The 22,849-nt window shown below is 50.0% G+C and overlaps 1 protein-coding gene and 1 pseudogene across 1 annotated transcript; both read right to left on the reverse strand.

Annotated features, from left to right (window-relative positions):
• On the reverse strand, positions 8,044-11,661 carry LOC102185239 (annotated as a pseudogene).
• On the reverse strand, positions 19,153-20,418 carry LOC102184970 (olfactory receptor 12-like). Its single transcript, XM_018046550.1, has one exon. The coding sequence runs from the start codon at positions 20,416-20,418 to the stop codon at positions 19,468-19,470; it is 951 nt and encodes a 316-aa protein (XP_017902039.1). The 3' UTR covers positions 19,153-19,467.

Consider the following 22,849-nt stretch of genomic DNA (forward strand, 5'->3'; position numbering starts at 1 on the left):
TGCCTGGAGAGTCCCATGAACAGAGGCTACAGTCCATGGTGTCACAAAGAGACATGACTGAGCAACTAACACTTCCATGCACATGTGCAGGGGGCTTCCCTGATGGCTCAGTGGTAAAGAATCCACCTGCCAATTCAAGAGACATGGGTTTGGAAGATCCCCTGGAGAAGGAAATGGCAACCCACTCCAGTGTTCTTGCCTGGGAAATCCCATGGACGGGAGCCTAGGGGGCAATGGTCCATGGGGTCAGAAAAGAACCAGATACGACTTAGTGACCAAACAACAGCAAATGCACACGTGTGGGGACACCTCCTCCTCCGCACCCACCGTGGCCCATAGGCTGTGATGACACGCGTGTACATATATGATCATACGTGTGTGAATGTTTCAGAAAAGACGGTGCTCCCAGCCCCGAGGGGAACGGCGATAAATGAAGAGCCTGTGAAAACACAGTGTGCAGGTGTGGGGCAGGTGGGGGGTTTGAGGGCAGGTGGGGGGTCAGGCAGTCAGGGGCCTCCCTCTCTGGAGGAGGCCCTTGTAGGGAACCCAGACCTTGAGGTGAGTGGGAGAAGGGGCCTTAGGAGAGGGCAGGAGAGCGGCCCAGGTGTGTGCAGGGCCTAGAGGTGGGACAGTGGGAAGGAGAGGGGGCCCCGAGCCATGAGGGGCGCGGGGGTGGAGGGCAGTGCTCAGGAGGCTTTTCCCCTCCCGTGTCCTGCATCTGCCCCAGGCTGGTTTCCCGGTCTGCAGCTGAGGCGGAGCAGGAAGGCCTGGCCTTCGTCGTCAAGGACCACTCGCTGTAAAGGAGGGACTGATTTCGCGGCTGGGTCCTGGAGCCTGGAGCCTGGAGAGACACAGCGCTGGGGTGTGTGTTCAGCGGGAGTCTGCCCTGCCCCGCAGTATTTTCTGCTCCGCTGAGAACTGGCTTGCGTCCTGACAGCACAGAGCTGACTCTGTACCCTCAAGGGCACCTGGGGTCGGCAGGCAGGTGGAGGCTTCCTGCAGGAAGGGGCCTGTGTGGGGCCAGGAGGTGGCGCAGCCGGCAGCCCTTGGCCACTGCTGTTGGTTTTGCTTGTTTTGTTTTTTTTTTAATTTCCTTTGACTCAACTTTAGCATTTATTTTGCTGAGACCTAGTTTATCCTGTCACTTGGAGGGCTCAGTTCTGTCTCCAGCTGTGTCTAGAGCAGTTAAGTAAATGTTGAAGGAGCCTGCTGGAGTCCTTGCTGAGACAGGAAATCCGCCAACCTGCCATGAAAGGACATTTGGCGCAGTTGCTGGATTGCTTTCTTTACTTGGCATCTTGCTGATGACCATAACAAAGCCCCAAGGATGCCTCTCATTGAAAGTTGGCTTTGAGCACAGCACTTACATTCCACCATGTCCTCTGAATGCTCCAGGGAGGAGGGCCATGTACTCAGTTGCCAGTCAATACACCGAGGATCATGGAGGCGACAGGCCCTCCCCGGGCTGGCTCTCCAAGTGGGGTGGAGTGGGCTTCGCCCCAGAACCATGGAGAGTCCCTGCCTTAGACATTAGACAGGGCCCCTGGTTCTGCCCTCTAAGACATGGGAGCTGGAGGAAACTGGTTAATGCCCTTGCCTGCGTGTTTCTCCTCTACACAAATGAAGGATATAAAGACACCCCGTGCAAGACAAAGTGAAAAATTTCTTCTCAGCACAAGATGGCATCGAGGGACAGCCACGCTGCAGATGGGGGAGCCCTGCAGTACAGGTCCTAACAAAGGGCTCACTCAGAGTGTATGGAGAGCTCCTAGAAACCAACAGTAAGACCCAGACAACCTAAGCAAGTGTGGGCAAGAGACGGGAAGGGGAGGTTTGCACACAGAGACTTGCGCTTGGCCCCTGAGCATCTGAGGTGATGCTTGACACTCAGGGAGGTGACGGAGCAACGGTCCTTTCCCACTGACTAGAGTGAAACTCATGCGTCGATCGATCAAGTGCCCCCCGCCCCTGCCCTGGCCCGCCTCCACGCCCGGGTGACTTCGCCGCAGTGTGAACTGTGTTCTTCACGCGTCGTGGTGAATAGTCCCAAAGTGTGCAGCCAACACGCCCGCCCTGCAGAGCAGGCTGTGAGCATGGATCGGGACTGGCTGTTCTTCCCTGTGGACTGCGGGGCAGGGGCTCCCTGCTCAGATCTTTACCTCATTTTATCACTCATCCCACAACCACTCTACAAGGTAGGTCTTATTATGTTTTCTTTTTTTAAGACTCTCTGTGTTAGGCCCTGAAATTTGCCCCCCATTCATAGGTGATGTCTGCGTCTGGTTTCGGTATTAGAACACTGGCCTGGTAGAATGAGCTTGGAGTTATCTGCTTCTGCCCTCTGAAAGATGTGGTGGAGAACTGCTATAACTTCTTTCTTCAGCATCTGGCAGGACCCGCCCGTTTTCCCGTCTGGGCTTGGTGCGTCTGTTTTGCAAGGCAGTTCTCTGTCTTCAGTTTCTTGAAAAGATGCAGCCATGACAAGATGGTCAGTTTCTTCTTGTGTGAATTTTGACAGATTGTGTCTTTCAAGAAATTAGTCCATTTCATCTAAGCTATCAAATTATTGGGCATAGAATTTTAGTATTATTTCATTATCCTTTTTCTAATTAACTTTTTTTTATTGGAATACAGTTGCTTTACAATGCCGTGTTAGTTTCTGGTAATAGTGAAGTAAATCGCCTGTGCATGCACATGGCTCCTCCCTCTTGGGCCTCCCTTCCTCCCTGCCCCATCCCACTCCTCCAGGCCAACACGAGAGTGCTGAGCGGGGCCCCCAGCGCTCTATTGCGGGCTCCTACTAGCCCTCTGTCGTAGACATAGTAGCGCATGTATGCCAGCCCTAATCTCCCGATGCCTCCCGCCCTCTCTTCCCCCACTGGTACCCGCATGTCCACTCTCCACATCTGTGTCTGTTCTTGCAGATGAATGGATAAAGAAGATGTGGTCAATGAGCTCAGTCGCTCAGTCGTGTCTGACTCTTTGTGACCCCACGGACTGCAGCACGCCAGGCTTCCCTGTCCATCACCAACTCCCGGAGCTTGCTTTTAAACTCATGTCCATCAAGTTGGTGATGCCATCCAACCATCTCATCCTCTGTCGTCCCCTTCTCCTCCTGCCTTCAATCTTTCCCAGCATCAGGGTCTTTTCCAGCGAGTCAGTTCTTTCCATCAGGTGGCCAAAGGATTGGAGCTTCAGCATCAGTCCTTCCAATGAATATTCAGGACTGATTTCCTTTAGGATTGACTGGTTTGATCTCCTTGCAGTCCAAGGGACTCTCAAGAGTCTTCTACAACACCGCAGTTCAAAAGCATCAGTTCTTTGACGCTCAGCTTTCTTTATGGTCCAACTCACATCCATACATAACTACTGGAAAAATCATGGTTTGACTAGATGGACGTTTGTTGGCAAAGTAACGTCTCTCCTTTTGAATACACTGTCTAGGTTGCTTATAGCTTTTCCAAGGATCAAAGGTCTTTTAATGTCATGGCTTCAGTCACCATCTGCCGTGATTTTGGAGCCCAAGGAAATAAAGTCTCTCACTGTCTCCATGTGGTACAAGTATACAATGGAATATTATGCAGCCACTAAAAGGAACAAGATAGGCTGATTTATGAGATGTGGATGGACCTAGAATCTGTCATACAGAGTAAAGCAAGTCATAAGGAGAGAAACAAGCGTATATTAGCATGCTTGTGGAATCTAGAAGAATGGTCCAGGTGGAGTTTATTATCCTTCTGTTGTCCATGGTGTCAGCAGCTACGTTCTTTCTCTAATTTCTGACATTAGTAATCTTTGTCCTTTTTCTTTTTCTCTGCTTTTCTTAGCTTCCACAGTGGTGCAGCAGTAAAGAAGGCACCTGGCAATGCAGGAGACGCCAGAGGTGTGCATTTGATGCCTGGGTCAGGAAGATCCCCGGAGAAAGGAGTGGCAGCCCACTCCGGTATTCTTGCCTGGAGGATCCCATGGACAGAGGAGCCTGATGGGCCACAGTCTATGGGGTCACAAAAGAGTCAGATACGACTTAGCCTTAGCGACTAAATGACAAGAGCAGCATTTGATATCTCTAGTTTCCCTTCGAGTCCATGATTTGTGTCGTGGGCTGGTGGCTGCCAGGGCGGCCTGAGGCCTCTGCCTCCTGTCTCATGCTGCTGTTTGGGTCTCTCCCTCGAGGACTCTGTCACTTCCTTCTAAGGAGCAGAACACGGCAGAAGTGATGCTGTGATTCTCCCAAGAACGGCTTAGCTGTGTAAAGGCTGTAGCTTTTCCTTTGGCCGTTCTGCCTCTCCCTCCCCTCTGCCTCTCTCATCCTTCCCCCCGCGGTAAGCCAGCTTCCGTACCGTCAGGACACTCGGGCACCGTGTAGCGAGCTCATGGTGCGTCTCGGCATTTACTCAGGACTCCTTTCACGTCTTTCAGTAACGGTTAAAATTTTATTTCGAAAGGTAGTGTATATCATTTGTTACGTTTATTCATACATGCCGAGGGATTTATATTTTACTTTTTAAATATTTAATAAGACAATATAAAATAGCATAAGAATAAACAGTAGCAGAATAAGCCCTAGAAACAGACCCACGTATACAGAGGCACTTGGTTTATGATAAAGATGACCCTATACAGCAGCGGGGGAAGAGCATTTAAAACGTGGTCCGTGGGGTGACCGTGTGAAGAAATAAAGCCATTCTACATAAAACCCCCAATTTAATGACATGCGAGTTATCAGTTCTAACATGAAGGACTAAGCAGACAAAAGGTTCTACTGGAACATAAAAGAGATACTTTTGGATCTCGCACGGACAATATTTCTTTAAACATGCCGCAGGATGAAGTAGCCATGGAAGAAGTGCCTGATAGTCATGAAATTTAAGAACCTCTGTTCATCAAAAACAATTTTAAAGGCCAATACAGGTATAAATATGGAAACCACAAAGTAAGAGAAGATATTCAGGGACCATGTAACCAATGAAGGGCTCATACCAAAATAAGAATTTCTATGATCTTTGTGAAAAAGAAAAAAAAACTGGCAAAACATATATGCTTCCTCAAAAAGAGCATTCAGTTTGCTGCTAAATATGTGAAAATAGGGTCCAGCTCATTAGCCACTAGAGACGGGGAAAACTTCCTCCTTAAAAAGAATTGCAACTTTTCTCATTGGTAGACTTGTATTACAAAAAACAGTGTTCAATTGTTATTATACTTTGAATTTTGTCAAAAATATATGTTTCTTTTCTCTCCTGTTAGGTATAAGTACCTATGAAATATATTTAGGCCACAAATGCCTAGAATTTGCTTTTATAAGTTTTATTGGCGTATAGTTGGTTTACGTCTGCAGTGTTAGTTTCAGCTGCGTTGTGTTCCTTTCGGGCGTACAGCAAGAGGATTCTGTTACACGTGTACATGTACTCACTCTGGTGTCATCGTTTACCTGCGCTGATCACTGTGTGCAGTATAGTTCCCTGGGCCGTACAGCAGCTCCTTGCTAGTTACATATAGTAGTGCATAGATATCAATCCCAGTCTTCCAGTTTGTCCCTCACCCCTTACCCCCTGGTAACCATGAGCCTTTCTGTCTATTGTAACCAGCACAGCACATAGGGATCGAAAGTGGTTGACACACAGTTTGGGAGAAAGCAACTAGAGACAGAATTAAAGTTTTAAAGATGGGACTGGGGGACCCAAGACCTCTTGGGTCCAGAGCCCTGTTCCTTGCAGCCACATCGCTGTTATTTAGTGCCTTGGCAACAGAAAGGAGGTGCTGTGTTGTGGTGAAGTCGGCCACCTGTGTCCCTGGTCATGTCTCCCACTGTATCGATTGCTCTAAACTGTCCTTGTAATTTTCTTGTGCAGGGGTTGTCGCCTCGCTGGAGGTCATAGACCCACATGAGCCTGGGAGAGCTCGGTGTGTGCACGAGCAGCGTGCTGAACTTGCGCTGACCAGGCGTTCCAAGGTCCACACTATGTGTTTTTCCTCAGCTTAGCAGGGCATGACAACCCCCACTGATCAACCTGATGTACTCTTATTTGGGTTATGCTTATTGCTATATTTTGCTTTTATTCTTTTCCCATGGTGATTTTCTCATGGCTTAGCCAGAGCAATAGGTGGCTGACTATTAACCCCTGCATATGTCTGAGAGTCTATTTTTTTTTAATGTTCAAAATTGTTTATTTAAAAAATAAAAATGAAAGTTGGAATGGTATATGACCACACACCCAGCAGAAAGGCTAAAACTGATGAAGCAGACAATATGGCTTGTCCCTATTAGACAATGGGCTTCCCTGTGGGCTCAGCTGGTAAAGAAACTGTCTGCAATGAGGGAGCCCTGGCTTTGATTCCCTGGGTTGGGAAGATCTGGAGAAGGGAACGGCTATCCACTCCAGTATTCTGGTCTGGATAAGTCCATGGACTGTATAGACAGTAAAGCGTGTCCATGTTAGACAGCATCACTGACTCATTGGGCATGAATTTGAGCAAACTCCAGGAGAGAGTGAAGGACAGGGAACGGTGGCATGCTGCAGCCCCTGGGGCCTCAAAGAGCTGCACACGGCTTAATGCTTGAACAACAACAAATGGCTTGTCCATGATGGTGCACAGCAACAGGGACTCTCCTGCACTATTTGTGGGATGAAAATTGCTTTTCCATTTTGGTAAAACTTTAGAGTTAATCAAAAGCAAGAGCATTCAGCTCCTAAGAATGCCAAACAGTAACTCACTCACAGCAAAAGACATGCAAAAAATTTTGTAGAAGCAAGGAGATCCAACCAATCCATCCTAAAGGAAATCAGTCCTGAATATTCATTGGAAGGACTGATGCTGAAGCTGAAACTCCAATCCTTTGGCCACTTGATGTGAAGAACTGGCTCATTTGAAAAGACTCTGATGCGGGGAAAGATTGAAGGCGGGAGGAGAAGGGGACGACAGAGGATGAGATGGTTGGATGGCGTCACTGACCCCATGGAGATGAGTTTGAGTAAACTCCGGGAGTTGGTGATGGACGGGGAGGCCTGGCGTGCTGCAGTCCATGGGGTTGCAAAGAGTCAGACACGACTGAGCAACTGAACTGAACTGAATAAACTCGAATGGCCATCAGTGGTAGAATGGATAAATTATGATATTTTCATATGGTGGAATCTTATGTAGTAATGAAAAATTAGAACTACCGTTACGGGCAGTCACATGGGTTAATCTCATAACTATGTTAACCAAAAAAAAAAAAAGCACCGAAGATAAACTGGATAATTCTACGATGTTCACTGAATGTTCACAGTAGGCAAAACTAATCTGTGTGTTAGAAGCAGGATTCACGTTAACCCTGGGAGCTGACAAGTGAAATGACGGGAGAAGATCTTGTAAAAATCGGGTGGATTTCTCATTCTCAACCTGGGTGGCGGTGAACTCCCTGAGTGGATATGATTTGAGTATTTTTTCTGAAGATACATCAAAATTGTGCCTGTGCTTCTGCTTCCTGTCTTCCATCCCGGGACTTGGAGGGTGGTGCTGTGGCCGCGGTCATCATCCCTAACGACAGTGTCATCTGTGCCCTTGGTGTGATGGAGGAGGAGCCCAGGGGAGCTTCTGTCCCCAAGTGGAACCCCCACTTTCACCAGACCACTGACCTGGCTCCTCCCCAAGAGGCCCAGCTCGTCAGCCCTGAGCCGCTGAAGCCAAGCCTATTCCTACTCATCCCTACTGACCGTGGGGAACATCTTGGCCATTATCATCTTAAACAGGTCTCTTTGGTGATGGTGCCCAAAGTGGGCTGAAAAAGGCCAACTGGAGGCAGAGGGCCCTCGGTGGACGGTCATGTCCTGCCAACAGGTGATGGTGAAGTCCTGCATCCCAGGTGGGGTTGGGAGATGGAGGTATGTTGCGTGCAAACACCTTTTCTTCCACGTTTGATCAATGCATGAATATCTGACTTCTTTCCTACCAAAACCCATGGAATGGCCCAGAGAACCATGATACACAAAGGGGATGAGACCCGCCCCCGCCTCCTGCCCTGTTCGTTCAGTCTTCATGTGACTTGACTCACTGCTCCTTCTTGCAACGTGGAGAGTTCTGGGTGCAGAGCATCCTTGTCCATCTCTGCATCTCACACATAGTGAATGTCTGCTTCATAAATGCCTTCAAGCAATGTGATTGAATACATGGATCAGAGTCCTCAAGACATCCCATTCCATTCAGAAGTGGAAGAGGTTTGAGGGGCTCCTCATGGTTCACTGTCTCTGAATTCTCCATCCAGCCCTCAGGACACTGTCTCTCTGTCCACCCTCCGTCACGTGGCTGTGTGCTTCTGGCCCAGTCTCCGCAGGGCATCCTTCACGTCCTTGTTTCTCAGGCTGTAGATGAGGGGGTTGAGCATCGGGATGACCAGGGTGTAGAAGACAGAGACCACCTTGCCCTGCTCCATGGACGCCACAGCTCCCGGCTGGGCGTACATGACAAAGACAGTCCCGTAAAAGAGGGACACGGCTGTCATGTGGGAGCCGCAGGTGGAGAAAAGCTTGTGTCTCCCTCTTCCTGAGCGCATCCTCAGGATGGTCACTGTGATGTAGCCATAGGAGGTGAGGACCACGAGGGTGGTGCCCACGATGATGAGGCCACAGATTCCAAACATGACCAGCTCATTGATGGTAGTGTCAGCACAGGCAAGCTTGAGCAGAGGCGGCACATCACAGAAGAAGTGGTTGATGTGGTTGGAGCTGCAGAATGGGAGGCTGAATGTGAAGCTGGCCTGCAGGATGGAGTTGAGGCAGCCCCCACAGTAGCAGCCCAGCATCAGGCGGGCACAGACCGAGGGGCGCATGGAGATGGGTAGCGCAGGGGGCTGCAGATGGCCACGAAGCGGTCATAGGCCATCACGGCCAAGAGGAAACCTTCTGTGGTGACCAGCAGGGAGAAGAAGAAGAACTGGGTGGCACAGCCTGTGAAGGTGATGAGCTTGGAGGAGGACAGGAAGGTGGCCAGGGCCTTGGGGGCGATGACAGACGAGTAACACAGGTCCACAAGGGAGAGGTTCTTGAGGAAGAAGTACATCGGGGAGTGCAGACGGGCATCCAGGGTGATGACCACCATCATGGCGAGGCTCCCCAGGACAGCCACCAAGTACAGGGCCAGGAACAGAGCAAAGAGCAGGGCCTGGGTCTGTGGGCCACCCGCAAATCCATCCAGCACGAACTCCTGCAGAGGCTTCACTGAGAGGTTTCCATTTCTGTGGGGTGACATGGTCTTGACCCTTTGATGACTCACTGCCCACTGACCAAGAGGCCACCAGCTGCCCAGGTCTCCTTCCAGATGAGCTCAGGCTGACCTGAAAGGGCAGTGCTGCCTGTGACTCACAAATTCATAAATATGCATGGAGCACTCACTCTGTGGAATCCTCTGAGTTGTTACCACAGGTGTGGGGTGAGTGCCAGGAGGGTTACAAAGCTGAGAGTCTCCAGGGCAAGAATGGAGTTGCAGCCCCCTGTCTCCTCCTTTGAAGTTAATGCTCTCCTCCCCTCAGGGATGCTCCTGAATTTTGCCATTTCCACTCTATGCTCCATAGCTAATCCTATACTTTCTGTTCCTTATAAACTCATTCACTGATTCCAGAAACGTTTACTGAGGACCCCGGCCCACCAGGACTTGACCTAGTGATGGTTTCATCTCCAGGCCAAACTGGAAGGAGAGCAAAGACCTGCCATCACCGGGCTAATGAGGGTGTTTTGTGTCTGTCTCTCCTGCAGATTCTGAGCCCCGTCTCAGCATCATGGCCTCTGAGCCTGGACCACAGTGGCCTTTCATCCGCAGAGCTCTCTGCACCCTTGAGGTTCTCCTGGGGCTTTCTGCCCACGTGCAGATGTTTGCCAAATCACGGAACAGGAACAGTCCAACTTTCAAGAGACGGGCATGTCCTCCCTATCAATATCACTGGCGACTCACACTCCTTGCTCAGGAAATCACTTCAGGACCGCCTTTTCCATTTGGAACTACGGAGATCTGGGCTTTTGTCTGTTCTCTGGAATTCTCTGGGGTCTTTCTGCTCCCTGCCTTTGTCACAGCACAGACCATTCAGAAAGTCAGAGGAGGGCTGTGCAACAGATATCAGTTGGCCACTGTTGATTCATGGAGCTGCTGTGCTGACAGGGGCATGGGTGGAGGGGTAGAAGGGGGCCTGCCCTGTATCCTGCTGGCACTAAGCTGATGGATCCCTGCTGCCCACCCCCAGGGATCGTCACACGTAGTGGGGACAGGCGGCTAGTGTGGCTCACCTGTTCACCCCCACACCCCAAGAAGCAGGCGTTTCTGTGGTGAACTCAAAGATTCTGAGTTTATGGTTTTGTGCTCAGTATTACTTGACCATTTCTCTTGACAAGCCCTTAGCATGATAAAATAGTGACTCCTTCTGGTAAGCTGAAAACAAAGAGAAATTCCCATTTCCAAAGCCAGGCTCTTTGTTTGTGTTTTTGAACAACAAACAAGCAGGGGGCTCCAGGCTGCTGAGGTCACCCAGGGTCATCCATGGGCATCGGTGACGTGAGGAAGCCTTTAATCCGAGCCTAAGGGATGCACTTAATGAGGTCAAAGCAGCTGGACACTTCTCTGCAGTGGAACATAGCTTGTACTAACATTCGGTGCTAACCCTCCTAACTGAAAGTGTGGTCCAGGGACCAGGAGCATCACCACCACCTGCGAGATGGTTAGAAATGCAGACGCTCCAGTCAAACACACCTGTTGAATCGGAATGTGCTCCTGAACAAGTTGCTCAGAGGACTCATTCGCTGGCTAAAGAGGTGCTACTTTCACAACCTTGAAGCTGAGGTCGGGGTAGGGAGGCAGGGAAGTGGACATCACTCCAGCTGCTGAGAACAAGCCCTAGCTACTTAGTGGAGACAGAACCCTGCCGCTCTTACCCTCCTGCAGCCCTGATGGGCGGCTGCCTTGGCCTTACCTTTTCCAGGTGAGGGTCATGATACACCCAAGCGCATACAGCCAGGATCTGGTTTCCCAGGGTCTCCCAAGCTCCTGATCCGGGCCTGTGCTGATGAAGAACAGTGGACACTGAGGGCTCCTGCCTCTCCTGCCTCTGGCTTCCTGTGCAGTGAGCCGAGGGTGGGAGGGGCACTTGGGGTCCCACCAAGAGCCTGGCTGCAGGAGGTCCCTGGGGCTTGGTGCAAGCAGAGAAGGGGATGAACTCAGCTCACCTGCCCCTCTACATCTTGTCCCATCGTCTGTGAGGTGCCTGGACCCTGGGGGTGCCTGCTGGGGAAGATCCTCTTCCACCTGTCACACCTGGGACTTGAGGCCACAAATGGCCAATTAGGTGAGACTTGGGCTCTGAGTGCACTGGGCCTCACAACTCCCTGGTTCCCAGGAAGCTGCAGTCCTGAGGCCAATCTTCCCCTGACCCCCCTCGGCCCAAGGCAGGGGAGGCGGGAAGCCTGAGGTCCTCAGGAAGCAGTGGGGGGCCAGCAGGGGAGGAACACAAGTTAGAGGGACCCAGTGCGCCTCCTCTGAAAAGTCTCCCCAGGCAGCCGGTGTGATCTGGCCTCAGCCCCTGCTCTCCTCCACCTCCACCCTGTGTAGTGATGAGGAGGGTGGCATGCAGGAAATACTTCCCTGGGGCAGCAGCACAGCTGTCTCTGTGCTTCATGGGGTCACGCACTCAGTCCATAACGAGTAAAGGTATCTGTTTAAAAAATATTTTAATTTGGAATAGAAATAAAAACCAAAGGACAAAGGTAAAGACAGTATATAAATAAAAGCCTGAAAAAGTTGTGTCACAAACATTCTAAGAAAAGAATGCTGATGTGGCTCAATAATCATTACACAAAGTAGGGTTCAGGGAAAAAAGTTTATAAAGAGGCATTTCACAAAGTTAAATTCAACTGGATAATGTGAAAATTAAAAAATTTGTATATGACTAAGAGGAAGAATTGATGCTTTTGAACTGTGGTGTTGGAGAAGGCTCTTGAGAGTCCCTTGGACTGCAAGGAGATCCAACCAGTCCATTCTGAAGGAGATCAGCCCTGGGATTTCTTTGGAAGGAATGATGCTAAAGCTGAAACTCCAGTACTTTGGCCACCTCATGCGAAGAGTTGACTCTGATGCTGGGAGGGATTGGGGGCAGTAGGAGAAAGGGACGATCGAGGATGAGATGGCTGGATGGCATCCTAGATTCGATGGACGTGAGTCTGAGTGAATTCCGGGAATTGGTGATGGACAGGGAGGCCTGGTGTGCTGCAATTCATGGGGTCACAAAGAGTCGGACATGACTGAGCGACTGAACTGAACTGAATAGAAACTTTAAATGTATAAAACAAAAACTGATGGAATTAAAAACAAATGCATATATCCAAATCATAGTTGATATTTTGTATACCTCTCAGTAATTGATAAAACAATTATCAAATAATAAGCAGCTAATAAATAGTATGTTCAGTTCAGTTCAGTTGCTCAGTCATGTCTGACTCTTTGTGATCCCATGAATCGCAGCACGCCAGGCCTCCCTGTCCATCACCATCTCCCGGGGTTCACTCAAACTCACGTCCATCGAGTTGGTGATGCCATCCAGCCATCTCATCTCCTGTCGTCCCCTTCTCCTCCTGTCCCCAATCCCTCCCAGCATCAGAGTCTTTTCCAATGAGTCAACTCTTCACATGAGGTGGCCAAAGTACTGGAGTTTCAGCTTTAGCATCATTCCTTTCAAAGAACACCCAGGGCTGATCTCTTTTAGAATGGACTGGTTGGACCTCCTTGCAGTCCAAGGGACTCTCAAGAGCCTTCTCTAACACCACAGTTCAAAAGCATCAATTCTTTGGCGCTCAGCTTTCTTCACAGTCCAACTCTCACATCCATACATGACCACTGGAAAAACCATAGCCTTGACTAGACGGACATTTGTTGGCAAAGTAATGTCTCTGCTTTTGAATATGCTATCTAGGTTGGTCATAACTTTTCTTCCAAGGAGTAAGCATCTTTTAATTTCATGGCTCCAATCACCATCTGCAGTGATTTTGGAGCCCCCCATAATAAAGTCTGACACTGTTTCCACTGTTTCCCCATCTATTTCCCATGAAGTCATGGGACCAGATGCTGTGATCTTCGTTTTCTGAATGTTGATGTTTGAACTGAATTAAAATATCAACCATATGGACCTACTTGACATAGATAGAGCAGTACACTCAGCAACTGTAGAGTGTATGGAAGCACATGGAAGTTCACGTACGAAGGCGAATAATATCTTCTCCACCCAAATCATCTACTTTGGAATGCAGAATGTGACCTCATTTGGAAATAAGGTCCTTCCAAATAAGTTAGCATGAGATCATGCTGGATTAAAAGGTCCTTAAATCCAATGACTGGTGTCCTTTCAGGAAGAGGAAATGATACAGAGACACAAAGACACAGGACTAAGGGCATGTGAAGCCTGGCCAGAGGTTGGGATGGTGCAGCAAAGGGGAAGGAAGGGATGTCAAGGATACCAGGAGCCTCCAGGAAGAGGCGTATGTTTTCCTAGAACTTTCACGGGCAGCAGACACTGCTGACAGCTTGATTTTGAACATCTATCCTCCAGGCCTGTGAGAGAGTCAATTCTTATTGCTGTAAGTCACCAAGTTCGTGTTAGCTGGTTGTGGTGGTCCTGGTGACTGACGCAGGAGGGTGGTGAGGCAGTCTGCTTTCACCCGGCAAGGTCAGCAATACACCTTCACTCTCCCGTCTCAGGGCTATGTCACCTCTCCAGCTCTATGTCTAAATGCACTCTGCAGGGACGTTGGTCACAATTCCAAATCCTTCCATGTTCTAGTTCACTTATTTCAATTGTTTTAAAAGTGAAATTATGCCCCCAACTACTTGTGGGGTCTTCTTTACAGAGACTTTTAGGTTACTTCCATTTCCTTTTTTAATTTGGTTTTTCAATAATGAAAATTATGCAATGGACATTTTCCCCCTCCAAAGTGTATATATCTGGAAGTGGATTCCTGAGTAGAAAGGCATATTGTTTCTCAATCTCGTTAACTCTCATATTAATCTTACGTTATGGAGGTTCTTTTTCTTGCATCTTTCTTTTCGTTAACCAGTTACTCTACTCAAAGGATGGAGGCCTTCCCTTTTAAGAGGCTCTGGTTCCGTGGGACTGAAGCGCCTATCAGTGCCCTAGTGACACAGGATTGGCTGAGGGCCAGCAGGGAGGTTACCCGTGACAAGCCCTCTCCTCTGTTGCAGTTTCCTCACCAAGCCTGTGTGTCTGGACTGTCCACAGCTTTCACAAGGACAGGCGTGTGAATTGTTCTTGCTGTAAATCATTCTGTCCTTTCTCTGTTCTTGGTGAGCAATGGTATCGTATGAAATTCTTCCTTCTTTATCCACTCATCCGGCCACTCATCTCAAAATGATCACACCAGTGAAGAGCATCCAGCAATGTGGGAGTCCCTGTTTTCCTCATCCTTTCGCCTCCTGGTAGATCAGTTAATCTCTTCTCTTTTACTTTAATTTGATTTCCTAACAGCAAATGGGTTCCAGTAATTTATCAAAGTGTTTTCATTTGACTTTCCTTCTTTTTCTATCATATTTCTTTGCCAATGGCATTGAAAATGGGCTGAAAAGAATCAAAGTGGAGGTAAGGGGCCCATCGGTCAAGGCTGATGAGTAGCCAAGAGGAGATGGTAAAGCCCTGTATCCTGGTGGGGTCGGGGGCATGGAGGTACATTGTGTTTGAAAATTATTATGGATTTTCCTTTTTAAATTTGTGTCAGTGATACAACATGTGATACAACATGCCCAATTCCACATTTTCTACAGAAACACACTTGAATGACAAAACATTCTATGTATCATCTATCTATCTGTCTCTTTCTCTACTGAGAGAGAGAGAGAGAGGGATGGGGAAGAGGCAAAAAGAGGCAGGATAGAAGGTCACTTCAGAGCTAGAATGTAAGTTCAGTTCAGTTCAGTCGCTCAGTCGTGTCCGACTCTTTGCGACCCCATGAATCGCAGCACGCCAGGCCTCCCTGTCCATCACCACCTCCCGGAGTTCACTCAGACTCATGTCCATCGAGTCCATGATGCCATCCAGCCATCTCATCCTCGGTCGTCCCCTTCTCCTCCTGCCCCCAATCCCTCCCAGCATCAGAGTCTTTTCCAATGAGTCAACTCTTCATATGAGGTGGCCAAAGTACTGGAGTTTCAGCTTTAGCATCATTCCTTCCAAAGAAATCCCAGGGCTGATCTCCTTTAGAATGGACTGGTTGGATCTCTTTGCAGTCCAAGGGACTCAAGAGTCCTCTCCAACACCACAGCTCAAACGCATCAATTCTTTGGTGCTCAGCCTTCTTCACAGTCCAACTCTCACACCCATACATGACCACAGGAAAAACCATAGCCTTGACTAGATGGACCTTTGTTGGCAAAGTAATATCTCTGCTTTTGAATATGCTATCTAGGTTGGTCATAACTTTCCTTCCAAGGAGTGTCTTTTAATTTCATGGCTGCAGTCACCATCTGCAGTGATTTTGGAGCCCAAGTAAATAAAGTCTGACACTGTTTCCACTGTTTCCCCATCTATTTGCCGTGAAGTAATGGGACCAGATGCCATGATAAGAGGTGTTTTGAGAAAATCAATCACTGTCTATACCCCATTAACAGAATGAAGGATAACTCCCCCCCAGTCCCCACCCCCACACGATGATTCAACTGATTCAAAAAAGCATTTGACAACAGTCAACACCCTGACAGTAAAAAAAAAAAAAAAACTCAATGAAGTAGTAATAGGAGAAACATACCTAAACATAATGAAAGCCATATATGAAAAGCCCACAGCCAACTTCATACTTGATCAAAGCCCAAAAGCTTTCCCACTGAGATCAGAAACAAGACAGCATGTCCACGCTCACCATGTCTATTCAACCTGGTGCTGGAAGTCCTAATCAGAGCAGCGAGGCAAGACTGCAATGGTTAATTTCATGTTGTATATTTTTTTGACCACAAAGAAATCTTGAAAATTGTACATAATTTTCAGTGTACAGTTCAGTGCCTGCTCAGTCACTTCAGTCGTGTCCAACTCTTTGCGACCCCATGGACTGATTCTCCAGGCAAGGGTGCTGGGGTGGATTGCCATGCCCTCCTTCGGGGGGTCTCCCTGACTTGGGGCTCAAGCCTGCGCCTCATGTCTCCTGCACTCGCAGGCGGGCTCCTCACTGCTAGCACCACTGGGGAAACCCACTTAGCTCGGTAGTGTTTTGTATATCCACATTTCTGCACAACAAGTCTCCAGAATGTTTTATCTTGGGCTCTGCTAAGTCGCTTCAGTCATGTCCGACTCTGTGCGACCCCATAGATGGCAGCCCACCAGGCTTCCCCATCCCTGGGATTCTCCGGGCAAGAACACTGGAGTGGGTTGCCATTTCCTCCTCCAGTGCATGAAAGTGAAAAGTGAAAGTGAAGTTGCTCAGTCGTGTCCGACTCAGCGACTCCATGGACTGCAGCCTACCAGGCTCCTCCGCCTATGGGATTTTCTAGGCGAGAGTACTGGAGTGGGATGCCATTGCCTTCTCCAATCTTGGACTCAACTCCCTTAAAAACAATTCTCTATCCGGCCCCACCCCCTCCTTACCTCACCACTGAGAACCACCTTTCTCCCTTCTGTCTCTGTGAATGTGACTTCATGTTAGAATCATGCAGCGTTTGTCTTTTTGTGTCCGGCTGATTTCACTAGCACAGTGTCCTAAGCTTCGTCTGCATTGCGTCTGGTAACAGGGTCTCCACCCCTTTTAAGGTGGGTGCCTTTCCTTCATAGGTATGTGCATCCTTTTGTTCATCATCTTGTCCACAACAAGCACGTGGCTTGCTTCCACCGTTTGGCCACCACAAATAAAGCTGCTATGTACTTGGGTGTGCGGATATCTCTTAGAGAGCTGTCTCTAATTATTTTGGATACATACTCAAATGTGGATCACGTGGTGACTCTCTTTTTAGGTTTTTGGGGAAATTCTGCCCATAATGGTTGCATCACTTTACTGTCTACCGACAGTGCAGAAGGGCTCCAACTGATCTGCACCCTTTACAGCGCTGGTTATATTTCCCCCTGTTTTCCTTTTTTCGCTTCTAATACTAGCCATTCTCATGGATGTAAGCGGTATGTCCTTGCGATTTTGATTTCATTTCCTCAGGGATTAGTGGTGATGAGCATCTTCTCATGTTTGTTGCCCATCTGTAGATCATCTTCAGTGAGATGACTATTCAAATCCTCTGCTCACTTTTAACAGGATTATTTGTCTTAAGTTGTAGGAATTCTTCACATACTCTGGATGTCACCCCATATCAGACATGAGAGTTGTGGTGATTCTCTCCAGTCCCACAGGCTGCCTTTTCACGCTGTTATCTAAGTCTTTAACGCACAGACATTCAGGTCTGATGTGGTCCCTTGTGTCTGCCTTTTCACGCTGTTATCTAAGTCTTTAACGCACAGACATTCAGGTCTGATGTGGTCCCTTGTGTCTATTTGCACTTTTGTTTCCTGCGCTTTTCAATTATATCCAGGAAATCACTGCCAAATCCAAGCTCATAACTGTCGTGCTATGCCAAGTGTATTTTGGAGTTCAGTGACTAGTTAACAAAGAACTCAAGTTATAATCATCCAGTAGATATGTGCCACTGAGAATCTACTCTGTGGAGCTGGCATACAAAACATTGCATAAGATGAACAAAGCGAAATGAATTGCCTCTGACACTGGCCTGTGTCCATCACCACAAGCTGAAGTGCAGGCAATTTAGGAAGAAACAATCTACGATTTTCTTTTTTTTTTTTTTTAATTTTTTTTTAATTTTACATTTCTCCTGCAGACTATTGTCAAGTTTTTGTTCCATCTAAAGTCAGACCTTTTATTTATTCCTAATTCAAGACAGATGCTGTTTTACGATGAACCCTTAAGTGATTTCTTACTATGTGTAACTTTAAATTCTACAGAATTAAGATAAATCTACACTTGTGCATGGAATGAATATATATTATATGTGTGCATATCCCAAATTTGGATCAAGTAGAAGACCCAAGAATATTCCTCTAACATTCCATGGAATGACAAAAAAAATCACAGCAGACAGACAGAGGATAGTGCATGTGAGAGGGAAGAGCTGTAGCATGAGACGCCAGCAAGGGCTGTCGCTGTGGAGCAGGACGCTTGGGGAACCCACAAGTAAACTTTTGTTATCAGATGAATGCAATAATCTATGGCAGACGCAGAACTAGTTTTGGAGCCCAAAGACAATGTGAATAGGAATCCAGCAGGAAGCCTGGAGGAGGTTCCACTTGAGTAATGGGGGGCAGCAGTCTGATAACTTAGCTGTCAACCCTCCCCGCCCCCGTGGCTCAGGGAGAGAGGGGGTGGAGAGCTGTCATCAGAGGGGCAGGGCACGTCCTCCAGCCCCTACAGGGAACAGACCCCCCTCGCGCCCAGAGGACCACCTCCTAGGAGCGACCATGGGAGTGGGCGACGCTCCCACAGGGAGACACGATAGGCCCTGGGTCCAGGCTGTGTGTTGGCTGCACGGAGCAGGGGCCTGGAGCTCTGAATGGGACTCCCAGCTGCCCCAGGGAGTGCGGACAGAGGGCCAGGGAGCTGTGCCTCTGCCAAGAAAGTGCCCCCTCCCTCTCCATCCCCTGCTCTCTGCAGCAGCACCAGGACCTCCATCCTTATTCAGAGATGTCTGTGCTGACAAGGCCCCATCTCTTAGGGTCACAAGAAGTCAGGACAGTGTCACCTGTCAGGTTGGACGGTGAACTTTGGGTGTCAGGCATCCACGTTGGCTCCCTGGGGCTCCCAGCTGCTGTCTGAGGGGAGAAACCCAGGACAGGGAGCACTGAGAGCGTCTGAAGCAGGAGCGCAGGTGCTCCCTGCTGCCTTGTTGGGTGGTGGCATCAGTGAACAGAAGGGGGAGGGGAGGAACAGCCCCGCTCAGGATTGAGGGGAAGCATGGTCTTCCAAACTCCCCTAATTGGCTGTGGGGATGCCCAGGCTATCTCCAAGGAAGGGGCCAGGATGAGTGTCCTGATGCCCCCTGCTAGTTGTCCCAGGGTAGATTGCTGGGTACATATTTCCATTAGATTCGATAAAGAACTGAGAGATAAAGTCAGAGAGTTTGTCTAGTCCACATACCTTCACCAACTGATGTGGAACTGGGACCCATACTGCGCTCCAAAGACCCCCAGGTCATGGCTCTGCCCACTGTGTTACACAAACTTCAAGTTAGCGTCTTGCCCCACTGAGGGCCCTTAGATCTTTTGTGGCAAACACAGTTCCTTATTCATCTCTGCATCTCACACTCGTAGTGTGTGGTCCATGATGTGCTTCAAAGATGGGCTGGATAAAATGCTGGATGAAAAATGAATTAGACGAATAAAGAATGAATTCCTCAAACCACACCCAGTGCCTCCCCTCAAGTCCTCTTGTCCTCTTCTCAGGACACTGTCTCTCTGTCCACCCTCCGTCACGTGGCTGTGTGTCTCTGCCCCAGTCTCCGCAGGGCATCCTTCACGTCCTTGTTTCTCAGGCTGTAGATGAGGGGGTTGAGCATCGGGATGACCAGGGTATAGAAGACAGAGACCACCTTGCCCTGCTCCATGGACGCCACAGCTCCCGGCTGGGCATACATGACAAAAAGCGTCCCATAAAAGAGGGACACGGCTGTCATGTGGGAGCCGCAGGTGGAGAAGAGCTTGTGCCTCCCTCCTCCTGAGCGCATCCTCAGGGTGGTCACTGTGATGTAGCCGTAGGAGGTGAGGACCACGAGGGTGGTGCCCACGATGATGAGGCCACACAGGCCAAACAAGGCCAGCTCATTGACGGCCGTGCTGGCACAAGTGAGCTGGAGCAGGGGGATCACATCACAGAAGAAGTGGTCGATGTGGTTGGAGCTGCAGAACAGGAGGCTGAATGTGAGGATCGTCTGCACCCCAGAGTTGAAGCAGCCCCCGCAGTAGCAGCCCAGCACCAGGCGGGCACAGACCGAGGGGCACATGGAGATGGGGTAGCGCAGGGGGCTGCAGATGGCCACGAAGCGGTCATAGGCCATCACGGCCAGGAGGAGAGTCTCAGTGGTGCCCATCATGGAGAAGAAGAAGAACTGGGTGGCACATCCCTCAAAGGTGATGAGCTTGGAGGAGGACAGGAAGGTGGCCAGGGCCTTGGGGGCGATGACAGACGAGTAACACAGGTCCACAAGGGAGAGGTTCTTGAGGAAGAAGTACATCGGGGAGTGCAGACGGACATCCAGGGTGATGACCACCATCATGGCGAGGTTCCCCAGGACGGCCACCACGTACAGGGCCAGGAACAGAGCAAAGAGCAGGGCCTGGGTCTGCAGACCGCCCTCAAAGCCCTCCAGCACAAACTCCTGCAGAGGCATCTCTGAGAGGTTTCCATTTCTGTGGGGTGCCATGGCCGTGAGCTGGGGGACATGGGGCAGAGAGCAGGCGGGAGGCAGGGAGAGGGAGGAGGTGAAGGTTACAAGGTCATACTTTCTTGAAGCACAGGGACCCTTCAGTGCTCAGTCCTCCAGACAAGCTCAGACTGACCTGAAAAGGCAACATTTTCTCTGACTCGCTAATTCACAAATATGCAGGGGGCACTCAGCCTGTGGGGACTCTGAATAGTCACCGCGGAGTTGGTGGGGTGCCAGGACGGTTGCAGAGCTGAGTCTGGAGTGCAGAAATGGCACTGCAGCCGCCTGTCTTTTCAGCGACGCTGCCAGCTTTCCACTTTTTCTCACGTATCTAATCCTGCACTCTCTGCCCCTTCGTGTACTCTTCATGAATCTCAGAAATGTGTCCTGGGCGCCTCTTCCCGCCAGGTCTTGGACAGGCTGGGAGCAGCGCAGGGGCCGGGACTCCCTGGGCTAATGAGGGTGCTTCCTGTTTCTCTCCCCTGCATGCCAGGGTTCCCATCTCAGCGTCACTGCCTCTGAGCCTGGACTGGGGCCTTATCCGTGAGATGAGTCCAGGGCTGGCCAGGCACTTCCCCTGCCGAGAGCAGACCTGAGTGCTTACTGTATACACGGCCCTGCCCTCTTACCCACATGGTCTCCCCCACTCCTGCACCCTGAGGGTGGCTGCCCTGACCTTACCTTGTCCAGGTGAGGGCTGTGACTGGCCAGCCCCACACAGCCAGGAACTGCTCTCCCAGGGGCTCCTGAGCTCTTGACCCAGGTCTGTGCTGATGATAATCAGTCGGCACCAGGACCCCTGTCTTCTGCCCTGTCAGCTCCGCCTTCCTGTGTGGTGAAGGGAGAATGAGGGGTTCCTAGGGGGTACCTGGGGTCTCAGGGAGCATTGGACTGGTGCCCCGGATTCTGGAGTGGGAACTACTGGATCCTGGAGGAAGCTCACCTGCCCGTCCATGCACTGCCCGCACCTCTGGGCCACTCAGCAGGGCAAGGCGTTCTCTACCTGCAGGGCTGGGACTCAAGGCCTCTGATGGCCAATTAGGTGAGGCTTGGGCTCCGAGTGCACTGGGACTTCCAACCCCCAGGTCCCAGGAGCTGCAGTCCCGAGGCCAATCTTCCCCTGACCCCTCTCAACCCAAGGCAGGACAGACAAGAAGCCTGAAGTCTTCAGCAAGCAGTGAGGGGCCAACAGGAGAGGAACACAGACAAGTTAGAGGGGCCCAGTGCCCCTCTTTGGATGGGTCTCCCCAGGGGGCAGGCGTGACCTCCTGGCCCTCAGCCCTCACTCCTGCCCATCCTTGGAGGTCATCAGTATGAGGAAGGGGGGCAGGTGGGCAGTCTGTGCCCAGGCCAGCACACGGCCCTCTCTACTCCAGACACAGAGACTGCCTTCACAGGCCTGAAATGTGAGCACATCCTTTCCCCCTTGAAAAATGGGACGTGGAAATGGACTCTGAATCCCCTCTGTTCTTTGTTTTTGTTGTTGCTGGCATGTCTAAAATTCTCCCTGTGTGTGTGTGTCTGTGTGTGAAATTTCAGAATAAACACATGCTTGATGAAATTCAAAAATTACGATGCGCTACAGGACAATGGAGGCTTCCCGGGTGGCGTTCGTGGTAAAGAACCCACCTGTCAGTGTAGGACATGGGAGTTCCATCCCTGGCTCAGGAACATCCCCTGGAGAAAGAAATGGCAACCCATTCCACTATTCTTGTCTGGAAAATCCCACGGACAGAGGAGCCTGGCGGCTACAGTCCCTGGGGACGCAAAGAGTCAGACATGACTGAGCAGCTGAGCGCACAGCGGTAAAATGGAAATGCGTTTTTCTTTGGCCCCAATAAAGCCTTGCCTCTCTTAGCAGTTGGGTGTGTGTCTGCATGCGAGAAGCCTTTCTTTTAGGGTCTTTGTGTGAATCAGGTCATGCTGTCCTTAGCTTGCAGTTGGGGCCTTCACTTAACAGACAGCCTAGCAAGGGGGTCTTCCCGGGTCGGTTCTGAACTTCTCCGCGGTGTTCCCCTGTGTGGGCGCAGCCAGCATCACGGGTTTCCCGTCCTGACGGCTGCTCCCTCACTCTCCTTCCTCTCCCAAAGCACGACTCAACCTACGTTCATTCTGGGCTCCTGCTAATATTTCTGTGGGCTAGGGTCCTACAACCACATCACGGGTTATTATGGCGTAGACAGCTTGCTTTGTCTTTATTTTTTTTTAATTAATACAGTCTATTTCCTCCAGAAATGTACAACTTATTTTCTTCCAATGGCTCACAAAGATCTGAATTTCCTTCCCCTCACCACGGCTCATCGTCATCCACCCTGACATGTGCACACTTAACAGGCAGGTAGAGCCTCTGAACGTGCTGGTCGCTACTCGTGTCTGACTCTGTGCGACCCCATGGATGGCAGACCGCCAGGCTCCTCTGTCCATAGGA

The sequence above is a fragment of the Capra hircus genome, chromosome 3, assembly GCF_001704415.2.
Source record: "Capra hircus breed San Clemente chromosome 3, ASM170441v1, whole genome shotgun sequence".
Lineage (NCBI taxonomy): Eukaryota > Metazoa > Chordata > Mammalia > Artiodactyla > Bovidae > Capra > Capra hircus.

Excerpts from the sequence above, each read along its gene's own strand:
- LOC102184970 (XM_018046550.1), bottom strand. The coding sequence starts at position 20,418 with ATGGCACCCCACAGAAATGGAAACCTCTCAGAGATGCCTCTGCAGGAG.